Consider the following 22,324-nt stretch of genomic DNA (forward strand, 5'->3'; position numbering starts at 1 on the left):
TATAATATGTTTACGTTTGGATTACAGAAACTCGATGCACACTGCGAGGCAAACAGTTAAATGGACAAAAACATGTATTCTTAAATCATTTTCAAAAGTCGTTTAGTCCAATAATTTGATGCATATCGACGATGTTAAGGTAATTATATGATTTTTTTGAAATAAACGATAAAATAAGCATACAAAATAATATATTTGTGAGTATAAATATGTATTTACTGGCTTGATCTCTCTCTCTCTCTCTCTTTCTCTTTCATAAAATGGTTTATTTCTCTCTCTCTCTCTCTCTCTCTCTCTCTCTCTCTCTCTCTCTCATAACATGTTACTATTTCAAAAGTCTATTTTACCTATCCGTTTATCTTTCTGTATCATTTATTTGTCTGCTTTTGATCTTTTCATTAACTATAAGGTGCTATCGTTAAAATATACCATATTTTGTCTTATTGTTTTACTCATGTTGGGACATTATATTTGAGGCTAAGTCAAATTTTCCAAGGGCAAATTCAATTTTGCAGTCAGCTTGCCCCGGGCATGTTGTCTTTATTTTTTAAAATCCTAACATATATGACAGTTTTTAGCACATTAAGAATTGAAATTTTATGGGAGGGTATGTGTATGCGGGCCTGGGATATTGTTTTCAAATGGAGATATCAATAATGTGAAAATTTTGCTATTCATAAAGGATCAGCTTTAATTTCTAGATATCAAAATATAAAATTAAAAAGAATTAATATAAGGATAGACAATTTTGGAAATACGTGTATTGTATATCTCAATAATTCCTCCAAAAGCCATTTGAAAATTATATTGAATTAGTAATAAAATATGGTATAATGTTAGCTGCTTCCACCGGGACATGCCAAAGCCACACACACACACACACACACACACACATAGATATATATATATATATATATATATATATATATATATATATATATATATATATATATATATATATATAACAAAAAAAAAATAAAAACATGTACTTGTGTGACTTCAGTTTGGCTAATCCCCCTCTGTTACAAATATATATGGGTAATGTGCTACTGCTCCGATTGTCACGGGTCCTGAGACAAATTTTGATGACAAGTTTACACAATGGAGCCGAACATTAACAATGCTGCGCTCTAATCTCTGAATGAGAAACCTTTCATTAGAAGAGGACTTCTCATAAAAATGCAAAGTACCTGATAACAAAGGAAGCTTATGTGTCTCCCTTAAAATTTATTAGGGATAGAATCCGCAGAAAAAATAGTAAGTGATAAAGAACATTCGACATAAATGATTCATAATTCTCATTATTAAAATCAAACGTGGGTTTGTTTGTCCCAACAAATATATTGCTATCAATATACGGCCATAAGCAATCAAAAGAACTGTACTCTTTGTTCGTACTAAGAAATAAGGATTTCTGATCAGTCTTATCAGAAGCTTGATTCTTAAAAATTGTGCCTGACTGAGATTCAAACGTACTGGTATGGGACTGTGTCAGTTTGCGATTTAAACGAAGTGCCGATGAGACCGACGTGGCTCTTTACCAATAAACTCCTGAATGGAAGGTTTACTGACAACAAAAAAATACGCAACAGCAGCATTATTTCGACATATTGCTCATCAAGATAGGTTTTAACGTCATCGTCAATTCAATTTTTGAACTCTTCAATTAATATGAGTTGTCTGAGGTTATCATAGTCTTGCCCGAACTTCTCGGCTGTGCACCACCGATCAAATATTTGTTCTTTTTATGTTGCAAGTTCGATATGGGTCTATCCATTTTATTTGTTTTTATTTTTATTTTTTTGCACAATCGAGATGCATCATAAAACATAATACTAATCACACTCAGTGAAATATAATCATCACTAGCATTGTCAATAAGTGAACTTTGTAATAATAGAGTCCTACGTTTTCTTGGCCATTTAAACTTTCGGCATTTTCATGTTCAGAATGAGGTAAATAATTATCTAATTCTTTTCTTTAAAAGAGTTTGCTAGCCTATTATTTCTGGTACTATCAAAAAATGAACTTTTTTGTAAATGGGAGGGGGATTGTTAACTTGACATCTCTCAATCTTTCTATATAAAGTCAAATACCTTTCTTCCCTTTCTCTTTCTCTCGACTTCTGTATTTCACTCTCTCGTTTTTTCTTTCTGATTTTGTATTTGCTTATCTTCTCTCTCTCTCTGCAAATGTAATTTTTTAATCTCCTTTTTCGAGCTGCATTTCTCTCTCTCTCTCTCATATTACATTTTTCTCTACTTCAGTTGTAATTCTCTTTCTTTTCGTTGCTGCATTGATCTTTTTTCTTTCTCCTTTTTCGAATTGTATTTCTCTCTCTCTCTCTCTCCTCTTTCTTTAACTACATTTGTCTCTCATGTTTGTCTTTATAATGCTTAAACGTTTTTAACACTTTTTCCATCTTGTGTTATTATCAAAACAATTCTTTTCCACCAAATTTTGGATCACATAATTTTTATTTCTTGCTGCATTAAAGAGGCCCTCGCCATATTGTCTTGCAATTCATTCTTTTTCAAGTACTCTTTCCTAGGTAGGATTTAAAATTAAGTTCTTCATTTTGGAAGACATTGCAAAAGCTTATTGGTTTCACTATAGATTTCAAAGACATATGGAATAAAACCAGGTGCTTGACAAATCCTGAAACGATGTATCTCGTGGACAACCCCCAAATTTTCTGTTACGACTTTATGGTACTAAAATAAGTAACATAAAAGAGAAAAAAAAACAAATAAAATTTGTAAAAGTACAACAAATAGTTTATTTCCATAGAACACAAAGTTAACAGATAAAAATTAACTTACGGCATTGTGAATATTAAAATGCCAAATAGTCCTAAAAGTCATAAAAGTTTTTTTCCCCCAAGTCCAAATGACACAATAAGACTTAGCATTACTAGCCACACGCCACCATTTATGGCTACGCCTAACTGACATTTAGATGACAATATGCAATATTATTATTTTACATTATTTAAGTCAGGATGACGCAAGTCTTTCAAAATGTTGACTAATCCAAGAATCAGTCAAGACATTAATTTGTTGCATATTCTTTATATGTCTCGTACCAACCATGAATGATCCTTCATTGCTTACTAAGATGGCGCCCTGATCCGAGGTAATTTAACCCTATTTTCGGACTTGATGTGTGTGTGTGTGTGTGTGTGTGTGTGTGTGTGTGTGTGTGTGTGTGATTTGGATTTTTAACATATTTTTAACAATTTTCCAGTCATATCGCTACGATGTCTGCAGTGTGGCAATTTAAAGTGATGTCTAGCACTGGGGGATCATGCCGCAGAAATGTAGCATAATGTCCCACCCAGTCACATTATCCTGACACCAAGCCGATCAGTCCTAACACTAACCTGTTAATGCTGAACGCCTAGCGAGACAGCTGTTAGTACCATTTTTAGAAGTCTTTGCCATGACTCGGCCGGATTTCGGACCCACGACCTGTCGCATCCCGGGCGAACGCTCTAACCACTAGGCCACAGGAGCGGTCTCGGACTTGATTTATTAACGATACTGATGGTTTTCACCAAGATGTTGGGAAGAATTTATGCAAAATTCACGAGGAATGTTCATATATAATAATGATTCATATAACGGATCATTATTCAGAATTGTTTTATGTATGTATGTATGTATGTATGTATGTATGTATGTATATTTGCGCGAGCTAGTGTGCATAATTGCATGCATGCACGTACGCACGTACCCTCGCTAGAATGGATGGATGGATCTGTACGTGCGCGGGTTGTTTTTATCCAAATACATCGATTGGTGTTTCACAAAAAAATAACAATTAATTAAATAAAAATACATGGAAATATATTATTTGATCATTACTAATAAGAACTATCGAATCTTGGGTAATCTTTCATAAAAGTGCATTGATAAAACAACACGTGGCAGTAAATTTAAATAAATGTTAACATGCACACTGGATGCACCAATACTATGACTATATATATATATATATATATATATATATATATATATATATATATATATATATATATATATATATATATATATGCAAATGATGTTAACATAGGGGCAGTTAATCATTACTTCTTATACGTAATAATTCATCTGCAAGCATACAATTTGTCAAACGTGCTAAGCAGAGAGTGGACATTTTGATAACTATTTGAAATGGGTTGTTACAAAATCCTTAAATAGAATGGTTTTATGATCATTGAAAATCTAGACCGAATAGATAATTAATCACAGGAATTCGGGTTTTTCGACCAGTTTAATGTAGAACTGATTTTCAGATGCCGAGCTGTTATAAGAAAATCATCATGATCGGGCACATTTAGTTAACACTGTATGACAATCATACCCAGATAACGTCAGAAACAGGTAGCGCTAGTTGTAGAAACTGGATGGGCTGGTGGATTGAATACTCAACCAGAATCAACTTAACATTAATTTCATGTTGAACTTAGCACTGACATGTTTTATAGGATGATGTGTCTTGTCATTGATGTAGCACTGACATGTTTTATAGGACGATGTGTCTGGTCATTGATGTGGCACTGACATGTTTTATAGGATGGTGTGTCTGGTCATTGATGTGGCACTGACATGTTTTATAGGATGGTGTGTCTGGTCATTGATGTGGCACTGACATGTTTTATAGGATGATGTGTCTTGTCATTGATGTGGCACTGACATGTTTTATGGGATGATGTGTCTTGTCATTGATGTAGCACTGACATGTTTTATAGGATGATGTGTCTTGTCATTGATGTAGCACTGACATGTTTTATAGGATGATGTGTCTTGTCAATGATGTAGCACTGACATGTTTTATAGGATGATGTGTCTTGTCATTGATGTAGCACTGATATGATGTAGCACTGACATGTTTTATAGGACGATGTGTCTTGTCATTGATGTAGCACTGACATGTTTTATAGGACGATGTGTCTTGTCATTGATGTAGCACTGACATGTTTTATAGGATGATGTCATTGAAGAGAACACCATATCCTTAATGCAATATATATCATATCAGCAACGAAGCTCAAGTAAACAACTCACGTTGGGCAGTTCCTCTGGTAATTTATCACCATCACTAGCCATACACTCGTGGTGAAAATTACTTTAACAATTGGCTAATCTAGATGTATTGTTTTCAAACATATCGTTTCATGGTTTAGGGTATGCATTAGATGATATGCCGTACTATACGGCTCTAACATTCCACAGAATAACTGCAAAATACAATTTGCCAAAGTAAAACCAGGATACAGTTCAGACCTTTCTTAGTAAGAAGTGCAAAACTCTAAAAATGCGAAATAAATACGTAATCTTGAATACGTAGGAAAAACCCACAAGAAACACAAATGCATGGACGAGGAAAATGAATAATTACAAGAAGTAGAACTAGATGACCAGATTACAAAAACTCTCACCAAATATTACCCCGTCTGCATTGTCAAAGATATATTTGATAAAGAAATGATATGGTCGGTCTTTCAGGACATCGGCGTAACCCTTCTCGGCAAATCAGGGGCCCGCATTTCTTCGCAAATCAGTCAAAGCTGAATCGGAAACGAAGGGATTCAACTTGAAAAAGGCTTCCAAGAGCTTTTTACACCTGTTACGTATGAGTGGAGCTTTTGTACACCTGTTACGTATGAGTGGAGCTTTTGTACACCTGTTACGTATAAGTGGAGAACATGCAAAACAACTATGATTCTTGCCATCTGTATCGCTAACATGTTGATATCTCCCAGGTGCAGAAAATATCGCTCAAGATAGAATAAAAGGTATTCGATCTCAACGAACTTACATATTTAGGTCATATAAACTTTACATAACTAACACGTGACTTTCAATGGGTAAATCAATTTGCGACCCAGCCGTTCCCCATGAAAGAATGAGGTTTGAGGCGCCGTTGGAGACAAAAGTTCGTCTAATGAGATAGTTGCAGTTGAAATGTCAACCTCGCATGTAGAGAATTCCAATTTAACAGGATAAATCAAACTGATGCCGTAGAAAGTCCCATTTCTTATGTTGGCTTTCTCAATCACATTGGTTTAATTGCATAACAATGGCTGAAGATTCTGTTTTTAAGATATAATTCTTAAAAAGTTATTGGATGAATTATAAAAAATTGGCTGAAAATGCCGTGTTATACATCGGAAATTCCAGTTTCACATGTGATTGAGTTGAAAGTTCCATTTCATATGCCAAGCTTTTCACTTTGTTCTGTTGATCTACACATAGGTGGCTAAATATTGTATTTATTACATATATTTATTAGATTTATCCTTTCAATTTTATATATCAAAATTCAAACTTTACTTGCTGAAAGTGAATTGATTATATGGTAAAATGTTTAGCACTTTAGGGAAATTTACTTTGCCTTCATGGTTTTGCACTGATATTCTGTTGACAAATATATTAAGTGATTTTTAAACATGTCTTAAAGGTGAACATATATGGGTTCCTTACACTTGTGCTAGGGGGTCATCGCTCTCTTCTTTTTACAAGCAGAAGTGGTACCTTAAAGATTCTTTGATTGTATTTGAAAATGTGTACACATGTGCTGTGCCAATCAAGAGGGTATGAATGACTATTTGAAAATGTGTACACATGTACTGTGCCAATCAAGAAGGCACGAATGACTATTTGAAAATATGTACACATGTACTGTACCAATCAAGAGGGCATGAATCACTGTATTGGAAAATGTGTACACATGTACTGTACAAATCAAGACGGCATGAATAAGTGTATTGGAAAATGTGTACACATGTACTGTGCTAATCAAGAAGGCATGAACCACTATTGGAAAATGTGTACACATGTACTGTACCAATGGAAAGGGCACGAATCACTGTATTGGAAAATGTGTACACATGTACTGTGTAACGTAGTCGAGCTGACCCTTTGAGACCGGGCAGAGTTTTAAAGAAACAATAAACACGTTCGTGGATGACAAATGACAATGTATTAAACACTGGTACTAATGATATGAAAATAACACAGAAAAGCATATAAAATGAATATAAAACACATATGAAATATACTTTGACTACTATGTCACATTCATGTAGTCAAAAAGTTCTAGCAACTCCATATAAACTTCATGTATACAAATATCTCTAGCAAACTTTCATATAAACAAATGCTTGTTGCAAACCTATATAATCAACTACTGGTTGCAAACATTTATGTAGTCAGACACTACTGTCACAATTCACATGTAGTCAAACCACTACTTGTTATTGTGCTTTTACTTGTAGTCAGTGCACTACTTGTTATTGTGCTTTACTTGTAGTCAAAACACTACTTGATTGGCAAATACAGGTTGACACGGCCTTCTCTCTGGCACGGTCACTTTCCCCTCCGCACTTGTACCCGTACGTTGGCACTGAATTGGTGGGTTAATCTAGTAATGGTACACCAGACGTCATGGTATCCACAAGCCCATCCGGCTGCTCATAACCGGCGAGCTGAATATGGAAAATAAACACACATTTCCAATAGTCTAATTTAATTGGAATGGGTTTTGTTGCAACTACCTTAAGAATATACGATAGGTACGAAGTATGACATAGGAATGCTATGCAATAAAAATAAATATACGTAATGCTATGACGTTAATACATACATAATATGTTTTCGAAATTAGTCGTGATAGGGACTAGATGAAATTAACTCGCTACCGCATTGCCTAGGTTATATCTTAATAAACTGAATTGCAAATACGATAAACGATGTGACCACATAATACAACAATGAACGTGCTTTTACGAAACTGAATAATTATTGTAAATAATAAAAAGTGTTGACTAAAAAACATTCGACTCGCCCAACTGTTTGGCTCTAACTAAATTACAATGGCACCTGCCCGACAGCTGAATATGTTTAACGCTTCCCTCTGTATTGGCTGTGCCCTTCAATATCTCTACCCGATATATATAGTAGTGCGCAATAATATATTATGTCACACGTGCCGCGCGAGCAATAAAAGCGTCACGCGATACGACGAAAAATTACATTTACAGAAATATTACGGCGCGTGAAACAAGACAACCTGATTATATGAAAAGTATGGAAGACTAAATGAGCCATATCGGGCATTTCATAACATACTGTACCAATCAAGAAGGCACGAATCACTGTATTGGAAAATGTGTACACATGTACTGTGCTAATCAAGAAGGCATGAATCACTGTATTAGAAAATGTGTACACATGTACTGTACCAATCGAGACGGCATGAATCACTGTATTGGAAAATGTGTACACATGTACTGTACCAATCGAGAGGGCACGAATCACTGTATTGGAAAATGTATACGAATCACTGTATTGGAAAATGTATACACATGTACTGTACCAATCGAGAGGGCATGAATCACTGTATTGGAAAATGAGTACACATGTACTGTACCAATCGAGAGGGCATGAATCACACTATTAGAAAATGAGTACACATGTACTCTGCTAATCAAGAAGGCATGAACGATTGCTATCCAGAATATAAGAAAGGCTGCGAAGAAGAACGACATTCGTAGTGTGCATATAAGTAATAACACTACCGAAAGGATATGTATGAATGCTTACAAATTTAAACATTAGATCGAAGTAAAATGTTCAGTTTCACGTCGCGGAAACATTTAGGCAATTCGAATAATATGTTGAAGTGGGGTTTCTCAATGAGCATATTGAATATGATAGCCAGGAAAATCAGTTTAATCATCATCGTTAAAATCGTCACTAAGACCACTAGTCTAATTAATGAAGACGTTGAAGACGATGCACGCGCAAATATCTATGTGGTACCTAATTTAAAGACATGAAAGTGTTTGCAACGGAGTGAACTATTATGGGAAAGATGGACAAGCTCAGATGTATTGTAGAAGTCCGTCTCTAAGACTATAATTTAATGCTGTGATAATGACGTGATACCAAAGAACCCTGCCTAATCGTATTCAATGTCGTTGGCGAATTGCTCTCGAGTAATATAAACTGCATACTTGTGAAAAGCTTCGTATATTTTGCGAAACAGTATCGATACAATTTAACATCTTACTCTCAGTTGACCTTAATGTGCCTATCTGAACAAACGTTTATTCACAAAGTTTAATCTATTTCGTTTTATAATCAGAAAAACGTGTATTGATAACGTTTAAACATTTTCCCAATAGCCCATTAACTAAATAAACGGACTGTATTCACACATTTTCGCACACGCCAAATCAACACTAGTAATTGATAGGGGCTGTATACGCACAATGGAAAATCCAGTCAAAAAGGTCGTAAGGCTGTATACGGACAAGATTTATACGGACAAAAGGTTGGGACTATATACGGACAAAAGGTTCGGAATGTATATGCACAATAGGAATGGAACAGGTGAGGTGACGTCACGGTACTGGACATTGGACATTGACATATATAATACATACAACATACAGACATAGATTGATGAACATCGATCGATTATACCTAAAATTGACTAAAAATGTTTTAATAGGCAAGAAAGCAAATCCTTTCGAGGCATATGAGTCGCCCTGAAAAGGGCCATTTTTGTTGTTAACATCATTTTGTTAACATAGAGGGTCTCTCATAGATCTTCTTCTCTTCCTCAAACTTCTTCTGACTTCTGGACCGTATATGAGGCCTGTCTTTAAACGGCCTTGTCTCTCCACATAGATTCTTCTTTTCCAAACGCTCGAATCGGTGATCCGGATGATTGTTCATAATGATTTCACATACATGGGTAAGTCATTATGGAACAGCATGGACGATACGAGAGCAGATGATTCAACGTTAGTCCACATCTTGTGACGAGAACATGTGAAGGAAATGAAATGAACCGTGGTTATTTATAGTGGAAGAGCGGACCGAAACAGATCGAGTTTTTTTTTACCAATCCAAACAAGCGTTGCAAAATTTAGTCACAGTGCGGAGTCTGTCTTTCAATCGGAAGAGAGCTGCTTGTGACGCCACATTTCTCATATACATGCGCTAGCGTCTGTGCGCAGTAAATCAATGCCACAGAGTTTTCAAACATGACGGAATCTAAGAAGACGACGAATTGGGGTGCACCGGCCGTGGAGACGAGAAGCGATGGCATAGCAGTGGCTACCAAAGTCAACATAGTCCTACTACCAGAAGGGAACGATTTTAATTGGCGGATTTTCTCTCTTCTTATCAAGAATTTGCTCCGGTACCAGCACATTCGCCAGTACCGTTGGAGAAAGCAGAGGGGTTCATCACCAAGGTGTGAGATTCTCTGTTAACCACTCTGAAACGGCAATGTGAAGCCATTAAAGACGATAGCTTGAGAATGTCCATTCATCACGATAGAAGTTTAAAGTCACCCCGTTTTGATAGATTTTAGGTGCCAGGTATAACTGACACCTTCCAAAGTCATCGACAAGATTCAACAGGTGCATCAATCTAACGACATGTTTCACATCACCGATGTTCATGAACCACATTTCTTTCTCTTCCCAAAAGGACAGGACGCGAAAATGTGTTATAGGTGGACGACCTTCGCAGGATCAAAAGTAGCCTCGTCCGAATTAATAACCGTCAAGACAAGATGTGTTTGGCCCGTGCCATCGTGGTGGGACGAACGTATGCCGACAAGAACGACACTGTAGAATGGAAAAGAGCTTGGCAAACTATTCAAAAATCGAACGTAGCAACAACGAAGCGAAACAGAACTCCTGTTACAGCAAGCGGGGCTATCTAAAGACACAGCCTGCGGCATTCCTGAAATGCAAAAATTGCAAGATGTCTTAGCACCACGCTACACCTTGAAAGTATGCCCTAAAGAAGTGCGCGGACCTCTGTAGTTTCGAGTCAAAGATTTCAAAGACGGAAAATACATTCACGTCTCTCATCACGATGAACATTTTGATACCATCACCACTATCGCCCTATTCCTCGGATACAGTTATTATTGTGAGGAATGTGACTATGGCTATAAAAATTGAGAGCAACACAAGCATTGTGTATTGCCCTGCTTGCCAGCGAACTTTTGTCAGACCTACCTGTTACCAACAACATCTGAAAACGCAAGGTTCACATCAGAAAAGTACTTGTCAACTGCTGAGATTGTGCCATACTTGTAGACATGGCATACGTACCAATAGTGCTAAGGCACACGTATGTTCAGGAAAGAAACGATGTCACATTTGTCGCCAAATCGTGGACTTGGAACACGAATGCTACATTGGAAAATACCATTCCAAACATCAAGAGGAAGAAGATGACCAGAAGAAAGGGAATTTCGTCTTTTTTCGATTTCGAATGCATGCAAGAGACCGGCATTCCAATCCCTAATGTCTGTGTGGCTCATCGAGCATATGAGAAGTACATCCAAGAGGCTATCTTTAGTCATTGCCCTCACTGCAGAAAGATTCCTGGAGGACGTGAAAACAATTTTCGGGCACCGAACATGCTAGCCAATCTCGCCCAATGGATCTTAGACCACATCGAGGAGACGTGGATCCAAGAGGATATCGAACGTTACGGAGATTGCCATCGCCATGCCACGGTTACGGCTCACTATATCTCGGGATACGATGGACAGTTTCTTCTTAGATACTATACGGAACGAAGTGCCGAACGTGGGAAAGTGACATTGAACGGAGCCAAACTTATTTCCATTCAAATGGGACAAATACAGTTTGAAGATTCGATGTGATATTTGGCAATGCCTTTGAGTCAAATGCCTAAAACGTTTGGAATGACAGAAATGACCAAAGGCTATTTCCCGCACTTTTTCAATACCTAAACCAATAAACATGCCTTTCTACCCCATTTGCTTGAGACACACTACTACGACCCCGACAACATGCGCACCGAACAACGAGAAGCTTTCTACGCTTGGTACCAGACACATGCCTCTGACCTCTTTCGACTTTCAGGAAGAAATGTTAAAGTATTGTCGTTCTAACGTGGACATTTTACGCGTTGCTGTGGAAAATTTCGAGAACTGTTCATGGAACACAGAAGAGTCGATCCTATGAAAAAAGCTGCACCATTGCCAAAGCGAGTTTCTTAGTGCACCGCCAACGTTTCATGCCCGAAAACACACTGACAGTCACAACACCTCAAACTATCAGTTTTGTCAAACGTCAATACTCGGCCAAAGCCCTATGCTGGTTACATTACTTGTGCGACAAGGGAGACACATGGATCCAATGTGCCCACAACGGAAGAGGCGAAAAGACCATCTGAAGGTATTTGGTGGACGGCTGAGACTTAGAAAACCCTCAGATCGTGTACGAGTTTAACGGTTTCTTATTTCACGGATGTCCCCTCTGCTACCCTCAACGTGACAATAAAAATCAGTTGTTACAACGGACCATGGAAGACTTGTACCAGGCCACTTGTCAGCGGCGTTTGAAATTATAACAGCAAGGATACCGAATGGTAGAAATGTTTGAACACGAGTACGATCACCGTTTGAAAACCGATCCCGAGTTTAAACGCATCGTGGAAAGTAACAAGCTGGTAGACCTACTGAACCCGAGGGACAGTTTGTATGGAGGACGGACAAATACCACCTGTTTGCTGTACCACGCGGACGAGGAGAAAGGAGAAGAAATCAGATACTTGAACGTGTGTTTGCTGTATCCTTACGTGTGCAAATATTGACACCTTTCAGCAGGGCACCCGCATTTGCTGACGGAACACATCAACCTGGACAACATTCGACAATACGAAGGATTGATCAAGTGTAAAGTCTTGCCTCCTACGGACTTGTACCATCTCATTTAACCTCACCATTGCAAGGAAAACTGATTTTTCCTTTGTGCCGTACTTGTGCCGAAACGTGTAACCAAGACCAACCTTGTCAGCACACCGCATTCAAATATCCTCCGAAGACGTCGTCGATACTATGTGTTAATGTTACCTGAACGTCTTAAAAGGCACGATACCTTTGTCTAAACACCAAAAAGAATGCTTTGCCAAGCATCGGTACGTTCTTTGCCAAATGGTCAAGAAGAAAATACTCATTCGTCAAAAGAAAACGATGTTGGTACAACGCATAGTAATTTTGCCCATGTTGTTAGGACCCTTGCTGAAAGGAGTATTGGGACCAATGCGGTGATGACTCATGGGAGCAAGATGAAAAGATACCAAGAAGTTAAAAGGGAGCTCAAAGGTCAAAAGATCTCAGACGTGACCTTTGGAAACCTTTGGAAGGACGAAAACTGACTTTAGCGCCTTACGAACGATAGATGGAATGCCATCGTTGGCAAGAACAACGAACCCCGCATTTGCCTCCCAATCCTCATTTGACTCAGATGTCCCAGTCACAACACGAAGTTGCAATCGTTGATGGATCGCAACGATTTGTCAAAAACAGGAAAAATCGCAATGGTACGGTCAACTATTGCAACGACTGCAACTCTTTTACCAGAAAGCTTTAGCCGAAACATCTATACCAACCCTGAAAGATTTTAAGACTGATGAAAAGTCCATCATAGCCAGTGACCAAGACAGAAAAATGAGAAGAAGAGTTTCAAACTTCACCAGAAAAAGTACGCAAGTTAACAACCCCACCAGAGACATTACGCAAGGTAACAACACCACCTACATCCAGAATTGAATGGATTAAAAAGATGATGAGCACCCTTTCTTCCACAGAAAGGAAAAGAAGGTGAAGATAGAAGTGAAACAAGAACCGATTACCCCTATACAGACATCCTCCTCCTCGACACCTAATGCTCTCGGGACACGCAAAGCAATACAAACCAAGAAAATACCACACGAAGAAAAGAGTAGCATCAGCGAATAGTGGGTGACCTATTAGGAAATAATGGAGAAGGAGTTAGCTGGCATTTATTACGATTCATCCGATCCTGCAGGTTACGGAGGAGTTCAGAAATTGTATCATGCTGCCAATACTCGACTGAAAAGTCTCCGTTTATCTCAAGTGCAAGATGGTTACAAGAACAAGCCTTATACAAACCCATTCGACGAAAATTTTCCAGAAGTCGCACCCTAGTGGAGAGCATCGGTTATCACTGGCAAATCGATTTAGCCGATATCTCTCATTTGGTCGCCTAGAATCGTGGCTACAAATATTTGTTTTGTGTCATCGAAGTCCTTTCTAAATTTGCCTTGTCGTGCCGTTAACTTCCAAATCTAGCAGTGAGTTAGTGCGAGCCATCCAACTGGTGAATTAATATGAACAATCATTGGCAATTATTTATTTCATCAGTTGTTTTAAAGCAAAAGTCTTAAATTCATTTTCGAATAACTGTAGTAACATCTGCCCCCCAAATATTCATCGTGTGTTATGGGTTATGTTTACCTGCACACGCATTGAGATTACAAGCAATTTTACATGTCCCTAAAATCATTAACAGGAGAGCAGTAAAAAAGAAGTCTTGTTCTGTCATCAGTCTAAACTTATCTGTAAAATGTCAAACATTGTTGCATTTTGTCATTACACTGAGACTTACAATAAGACTATTCATAGAGTGCAGCTATACCTGTGTCATTGTTAAATACTATGTGTTTGTTTCTTTGTGTCCTTTCTGTAAAACGGTCACTCTATTGTTAGAGTTGTTTTCCATGACACATTGCAGTGCAAAAAGAGCATAAAGCTAAGATATTTGAAGTGCAAAAGCTCATGTTAACTCAAAATTCTGTACCATCCAATTTACTTATTTAATATGGAAATATATCGTTTTAAAATGTGTAGGGTGTAAGATTATGAAAAAATATTGACAAACAACGGAACAGTTCACGTAATTATTGTGACGACGAATCAAATTTTTATCTTTAAACGGGAAACTATAGCATTAGGATTTCAATCAAAGTCATTATGACGGAGAGAGAGAGAGAGATTATATGTTATTCCTACTTTTAAAAATATCTCGACACGTGCGTTTCGTATTATATATTTCCTTAAGTAGTTTAAAAACACACATCTCATTTTAATAATACTCCCTCCAGGAAACCATCCAACACTGTGAACTATAACAAGATTGAACTGGGGATACAGTCTACTAAAATCCTTCCTTGGAAATCATCGATATAAAGTTTTCACAAAATTGTAAACCCAAACCTGCCGTTATGTATTTAGCAACAAAACTGACAGTATCCATGTATCGCTATTGGTACGATTGTTTGTGCATTAGATTCTTTAGTACTCAGGTTAAGAAAATAACTCTGATCTTCTCGCTATATGAATAACAACTGGAACCAATTCTGAACTAAAGTGGTGGAAAATATATGTTAGCCAATGTAGTCACTTACATTGTGTGATGCATTGTTTGGTCATAAATTCAAGGCAGGCAGAGCCGAGGTCAGGCGCAGAATAACACGTCCGATCCTGTTACTGTGTGAAGAGCGACTGATGCAGATTCGAACTTAAGGCTGTAGAAAATATGTGTAACTAATGAAATCGTTTACAACGAGCCACCCATTATTTTGTTCTAATGTGGTTTAAGAAAAACAGGCCTATTCGCCGGCGTTTGCAGAGCAGACAGACTGTCTAGAGTGTCAATTTGCAATCCTTGTTGTGTTCTGTTCCATCTATTCTTGTCACACCAAATACTGAACGGTTACATCACTGGGTCGCGTTTTGAAACGGACACGTTTTTTCTCACGTAGACATTTTTGACATAAATGCAAACATTGATATAGAGTGAAGTGATACACTACTGAGTCGCAGTCTTTTCTTCAAACAAATGGACTGGAATTTTTGTTAAGTGACAATTTCTAGTAAAGTTGCAATTGTGCTTGTTTTGGAAAATTGCAAAAATTGCATAGAAATATATCTAGTGACACTGGTGAAATGGTTTGTCTGCAAATATCAAAATTAAAGTCATATAACTTTCTATTGCTTGTGGTCATTCCTACTTAGTAAAATTTGAAGTATCGCAAAGTTATTATCGCAAATAGAAGCGGAAATAGGGGCCCGACAGTTGTTGTTTGAATACATTCAGAAAACTTCACAACACGTCTGCTGTCTTGTATTTATGTTCTTAGAAGAGATCACCGTTTTAAATGCAGAAGTGCAGTAGAAGCCGTTGTCACCGCTCCTGGAGAAGGGGAAGTTCTTCACTATATTTGTTTACAATTTTAAATAATCAAATTAGGAAACATGATTGCTAAATCAGGGTTAGTAGCGGTCGTCATCAACGTCAACGTAAAGGTGACAGTAGAATATATCGTTGCCGAACAGTGCAGTTTTCTGGAGTGTGTGTGCGTCCTCACAGCACGTAATTTTTCTTGATGGCAAGAGCAATCGTATTTTCTCTTGCAATATTTTGCTTTTTGTGGTAGGCTTTTAGTCGAATGGTCATCAATATACTTGAGGTGTTTGAGTGACACTCTGATACGCATAACTCAGTTTAATTGTTTGACATAGCTTTCGTAAAACCCCGAGCTGATATTTTTTTTATATTGCTATTGGTTTATGTATTGTTTGTATAGTATACTTTCTCCTCGTATTTACTATAAAATTTTAAATGCACAAAATATTTAAAACTAATGCGTTATCTTAAAGTCCAGGCCAGAAGGCCGATGTTTTTTTTTAACAGATTCAGATTTAGGAAATCCTGCGATATATGGCAACATCATGTTGGCAACATCATGTTGCCAAATACTGGATACTGACCGATTTCAGAAATGTTTAGTCTTTAACTGTCATATATAATTGTAAATATATAATTGTAAATAAGGAAGATCGGCACGAGTTAAAACTGTCACTATATCTAATACTATTGCTAGAATGGTGCGAATATAGAATGACACAAAACTACCGATACATGGTAACGAGTGAGGCCAGGATATTTTAAAATAACAAGATGGTATTGGCAAAGATAGTTTGATAACACTGTGACAATAATACTAACGGAAACTACATATATTGTAACACTTGTGTAACTATTTCACTTCTGTGAGAGAAAACACATATTCATGCCAATTTTCTCTGGTTTATTTGCTAATATAAAATACAGGTGACAGGAAAAACAGGCAGACAATAAACAACATCACAATATCGGTAAATATTACAATCTGTTTAATGGATAATAAAACATCATGATCATAGAAATACAGTTAAGAAAAATATTGACATTTCATTTGAACCTAACTTTATATAATGCTATCTCAATATCAGTAAATCCTCAAAGTTTAGGGGATCGAATAAAAATATGATGATGCTCTGAATTTGCCTAAGACATGGTGTACCCTATATCAGTTTAAAAGATGCACATTTTCAATATTTCTATCTCAAATATATTTTCTCTCGAAATACATTTTATACAATAGTATCTCATTAGTATCATTAAATTGTCATGAGGATCAGCTACAAAACGTGCGATGTTCTGAGTTTGCTTAAGACAAAATATACTTTATATATTTAATAAAACACACATTTCCGTAGTAACAGAAAAGAAAACCATGGGTGCCGTATGGGAAAAGTAATGTTTCTTTAACTCCTCGACATTTTACGTCTGTTGCAATCATTTGTATTAAGTAGATTTAAACAAAGACACTTTTGTAATAGATACAAACAGTAATATGTACATGTTAAATGTAATAAGAAAAGGAACATTATTTTCTGGTTAAGAGAAATGACCCTAAATGTTATTTGCCAGATGTTTATACGCTAATACTAAAAGAAATAAGTAGATGTTAAAACGAACGTTAATAAAATGCTTATCTGGTTGATTATAATCTGTTAATGGCACATAAATCTATGTTAATATTAACTGAGAGAGGTAATGATAGGTGTGACAAATGATTTAGATTATGTTGAAATGCGGTTAGAGTTAAATATGGAAAAGAAAAAGATTTACTTTGAGCCGTAAAAACACTTAAGCAGGCAAGAATATTTGTTTTCTATTTGAGGTCAACTGTCACGGAACATGGGACAAGTCGGTATTGAAGAGGACACATATCCGATGACTTTTTAATACACGGCTTCATTTAAGGGCAAATATACGGAAATAAATAAATCACAGGACATACTGGAAATTGAATAAATCTTGTTTTCTGAGATCATGATTATGTTCCTTCTATTAAAGGAACGATCAAGTACTCATATAAATCAAATATTAAATGCCTGTACATTCTATCAAAATCCTTGCAGAATCCGTAGGTCCAAAATACATTTTACTTTTGATGATATATTTATTTGTGAAGTTGAACTGGAGGACATTAGAGGATTTGCGATTTCTTATATATCCCCCAAAAGAGTACGAAATGAGGAACATGTTTGATTTATGAAAAGACAATTGGAGGATGTTCTGAGATAATCTACAGGTGCAGGTAATCTACAGGTACAGGTAAATTAGACTAACACAAATAAGCACTTAAAGAAGTTGGAGAAAAACGTCTACAAGGGGTTAAAATTAGGCCTAAAGTAAATTGCATGGAGGTGGTTAGAATTAAGTAACAAGAAATTTGAAGGGAAACCATATCATAAAACCTATGTATTCTGGGAAAAAGAACATTATATTTCAAAACAGATACCTCAGGTAAACAAAAAACATGGTACGACACTAAAGATCACCGTGAAATATTATAATAGCCAAAGTCGAATTTTGAGAATCGGTATAAATTTAGAGTGGCAGAAAATTATGCCTCGCAGTTTGAATTACCTAAATTTAATAGAAAACTAACAGAAATGATTAATTGCATACTATGAGTGTTAAAAAGAGCATTCTAATGAACACAAGTCCATGTTCAAATGTATGTACTGCAGAAGTTTTTAAAATTCTTTTGGAAGAAGTTAGAACTTCTTGTCTATGTAGGGCAATTACTAAAAGTTTTCAAATACAGTCTATCTGGTTTGTCGTCAGCTATTGCGAACCGAGTTCAGGAATTGTTGCCAAAATGAACACACCCAGATCAAATGGAGTTAGTTCTGGTCTATATATAAGAAGAAAATATAATTAATATGTATAATAATATGCAATGCGCGGAAGAGGAAAATATTCCTGATCAACGTTCTTCTTCAAAAAGTTTTCCATTCGGATTAATGGAAATTAAAGATAAAGGTCTTTATTTTAATAATTTGGCTAAATGGTTAAAAATGGATTTAAATATTTGTAAAACGTATCAAGTCATGCGTCACTGTGAATAGTCAAGTGTCTTAATGGTTTCCATTTCGACGCGGTTGCAGGCAGGGAGATCCCTTATCGCAGCATATTTTCACATTATATGCCGAGATGTTAAATCAGTGGATCAAATGTATAGAAATGATACTTTAAAATGCTTCGTATCCCAATATGTAGATATTGCCTCTGTCGTTCTAAATGCCACTGAGATATCATTGAGAGCTACATCACATGCATTCATGTTGAGATATCATTGAGAGCTACATCAGATGCATTCATGTTCTTAACAAAGATCGCCTGCATTTGCATTAACATTGGTTAAGAAATTTAAAAAAATAACAGATGCAAGGTTTTGTCAAGCAAATTCGTTAACTTGGGAAACGTGTGTCTTCGTGATCCAATTCTAAACAAATTAAATAGAAATGATAGAATTAATTTATTAAGACAAGGCTGAAGAATTAAACATACAATCTCAATCGTATGAGAGAAATTGGACACCTTTTGTTAAATTTACTGTTATAAAGAATGTTGTGTCATGAAAAATTATTTGATTATTTCCTTACCTAATACATGGGAGACCAGGTTGAATATCTTTTATTTCATTTTGGATGAATGGAATAATTGAGTTAAAAAGACTAATGTGAACTCAAGAGTATTCTTAAAGATTGAAAATGATTAACATCAAAATATTTATTGAACGCATCAAGGATAGGTAAACATATATTGGCTGCAGCTAAATGGAAACACTTATTAATTTAAACAATTCCAAAAGAATTATATATTTTTGTTTACGGAATGAATTTACGAAAATGATTTTTAGAAGGACAAAGAGCAACGTCTTGGAAGGTTGTTTTATTCATGTATAATAAGAAAGCATGAATCATATAATTTTCTTCTAGGTGAGCATGATGGTTCAAGGATAATATTAAAGTCTTGGATCACGCCATTTTCTGTCAATATATGTACAATCATGGACAAAAATTAATCGGGGATTTCACATGCACCAATCAGTTTCTTGGTTTAAATTATTGTCTACAACTAGGTCATTTTGAATATAAATTGTATGGTGTAAGAGTATTATAGTTGCTAGCAAAGAATAGTTGAGACCCAACAATTACATGTTTCAGATCGTATCGTATATAGACCAGCTTTGTCATACTGCTATGATTGTGCCGAATAAGTTGTATTCGTTTTGTAGGCAAACAATAAATAATCGCTTTTTATGTTTTTGGGTATTTTTTTCGAAATATCTGAACGATAGATAAAAGATTGAATTGAAGATATCACCCGAATATTTCTGTCTCTATGGATCTCGTCGGTGATCTCCCATATAAATGTATTCGTTATTGTACTGTTACCTTATATTACGTTCTTGTATTCATCTTAGAGGGGACTAGAAATTTATGATAACGATATCAGCATGCTTTTAATGATGGCTGTTTAATATAACTCTATCAGATTCTCTGCATGGCAGTCTGCGTTGCTTTTATTCCGACCCTCAGTTAGCTGCGTATTTTTTATTTCAGTATTGGGACTTATTTGACAGACAGACAGACAGACAGACCGACAGAGACAGACACACATATAGAGAGTCGGAGAGAGAGAGCGATACAGAACGAGAAATATACATAAATATAATTAGTGTGTGTGTTTTAATCTTACTCCTGTTATATTCTAGATAAAAGTGTGCACGTTCTCGGTACAGTGGTCAAAAACTCTAGTTCTGAATAATGTACTTTGTATGATATCCCTGTACAGGCATTCCATCTACTACTCCAATGGCTAGACTACAATACTAACAGCTCTTACAATGGTTATATTATAAGCATAACATATTATAAAGACAGAGAAAACACATTCACACGAGTTTCTCACTGTAAACAAACCGTAAGGCAAGGAGACTGCAGTTGACCTTATATGACATGCAACTCTAAGATCATTAGTAGCCACATTATGCTAGTGTCATATTTTATCAAACAATGTTCGTTAGAATAGAACCATACATTTATGGAGGCAAAATATAAAAATGTAATTCTCATATGCTAGTTGAAGTAAGCTGATAGCACAACATGGTACGTTCAGGTAGGCAGTTGTAACAAATCAGGTGGCTTTTATGATAAAGGTTAAGTTTTCTAATGATAGAGCAATGTCAAGGTCAAACGGTAGTTTTATCTTACTCTCGCTCGCATCTTGTAATCTCGCGGTCGTAGAGAAGCTCCGGGAATGAAGGTCCTGGAGTCATCTGACGGTAGAGCGCCCACTTCTGGTGGTAATAGGTCAAACTTCTGAATAAGTGTTGTCAGGAAGAGAAAGAATCGTGACCGGGCTAGGTTTTCTCCAATACAAACCCTTTTGCCTGATCCAAAGGTCATCAATCTAAATTTAAAACATGTGAGAACCAAGCTTAATAAATAACGCTCTAGTTAGCGCAAACACATAAAGTGACATTTACTGAGGTGATTGCTTGTCACCAATTCCAGGAAATGTCACATGCGCTATAGAATAAATGAATAACGAACATGAAGCTCAACGATAAGCGTTCTGAAAAAATTTCCTATTCCAACATGTAAGCATATGAGAAGTTGTCTATGGTCAATCATTTCTTTTCTTTAACGTGGTATGGTGAGTCATACAGGAACATATATAGATAACTACAAAGATTATGACCTGTATATAATTTGCGATAGGTATTTTGATTGGTATGATGATATGAAGAGAAAGAAATATATAACTGGGTCTTGCAAAATATTGTAGGAGTCAAACTGATAAATGGGTGCACACACTGACACTAGAATAAATAAAGAAGATGGAACAAAGAGCGATATGATCCATCACACAAAATCTGTAGAAGAGCTAAAATAATGACCTATACCATAACACATATAATTTGTTTCATATCCGAAGCCGTATTTCATTTATCTGTTTAATCTGTACCTTATGTAAGTTTCACGATTTGTGACGTTCACGAGTTTAATGCCAACAATGTGCATCACAATATCGGTAAATATTACAATCTATCCTTTTGCAGGGAACAACATTTTAGTTATCACAGGTAGACGTCATATTGAGACCTTTTATGCCTAGACCACAGACAGCAAATATGTTATAATACTCAAGCGTTTAAAATTAGAAACTCAATTATTTATTCTTGTTTTCATGACGTGAAAGCCATCTATCAGAATACTCGAAGCAGCACAAACTTGCTGGATGGATGTAAATTAGATTATGATT

The 22,324-nt window shown here is 36.2% G+C and overlaps 1 protein-coding gene across 1 annotated transcript in view; it reads right to left on the reverse strand.

The window, feature by feature from the left end:
* Positions 1-6,962: 6,962 nt before the first annotated feature.
* The window catches only part of LOC149777742 (steroid 17-alpha-hydroxylase/17,20 lyase-like), a 69,728-nt gene continuing 54,366 nt past the window's right edge, over positions 6,963-22,324 (reverse strand). The window contains exons 8-9 of the mRNA XM_089938786.1: positions 21,271-21,469; positions 6,963-7,492 (exon numbers count right to left, since the gene is read on the reverse strand). Coding sequence (XP_089794912.1) covers positions 7,424-7,492; positions 21,271-21,469 — 268 coding nt within the window. The 3' untranslated portion in view covers positions 6,963-7,423. The remainder of the gene's footprint in view (positions 7,493-21,270; positions 21,470-22,324) is intronic.

Source organism: Sinohyriopsis cumingii, chromosome 17, assembly GCF_028554795.1.
Source record: "Sinohyriopsis cumingii isolate HCF-2022 chromosome 17, ASM2855479v2, whole genome shotgun sequence".
Classification (NCBI taxonomy): domain Eukaryota; kingdom Metazoa; phylum Mollusca; class Bivalvia; order Unionida; family Unionidae; genus Sinohyriopsis; species Sinohyriopsis cumingii.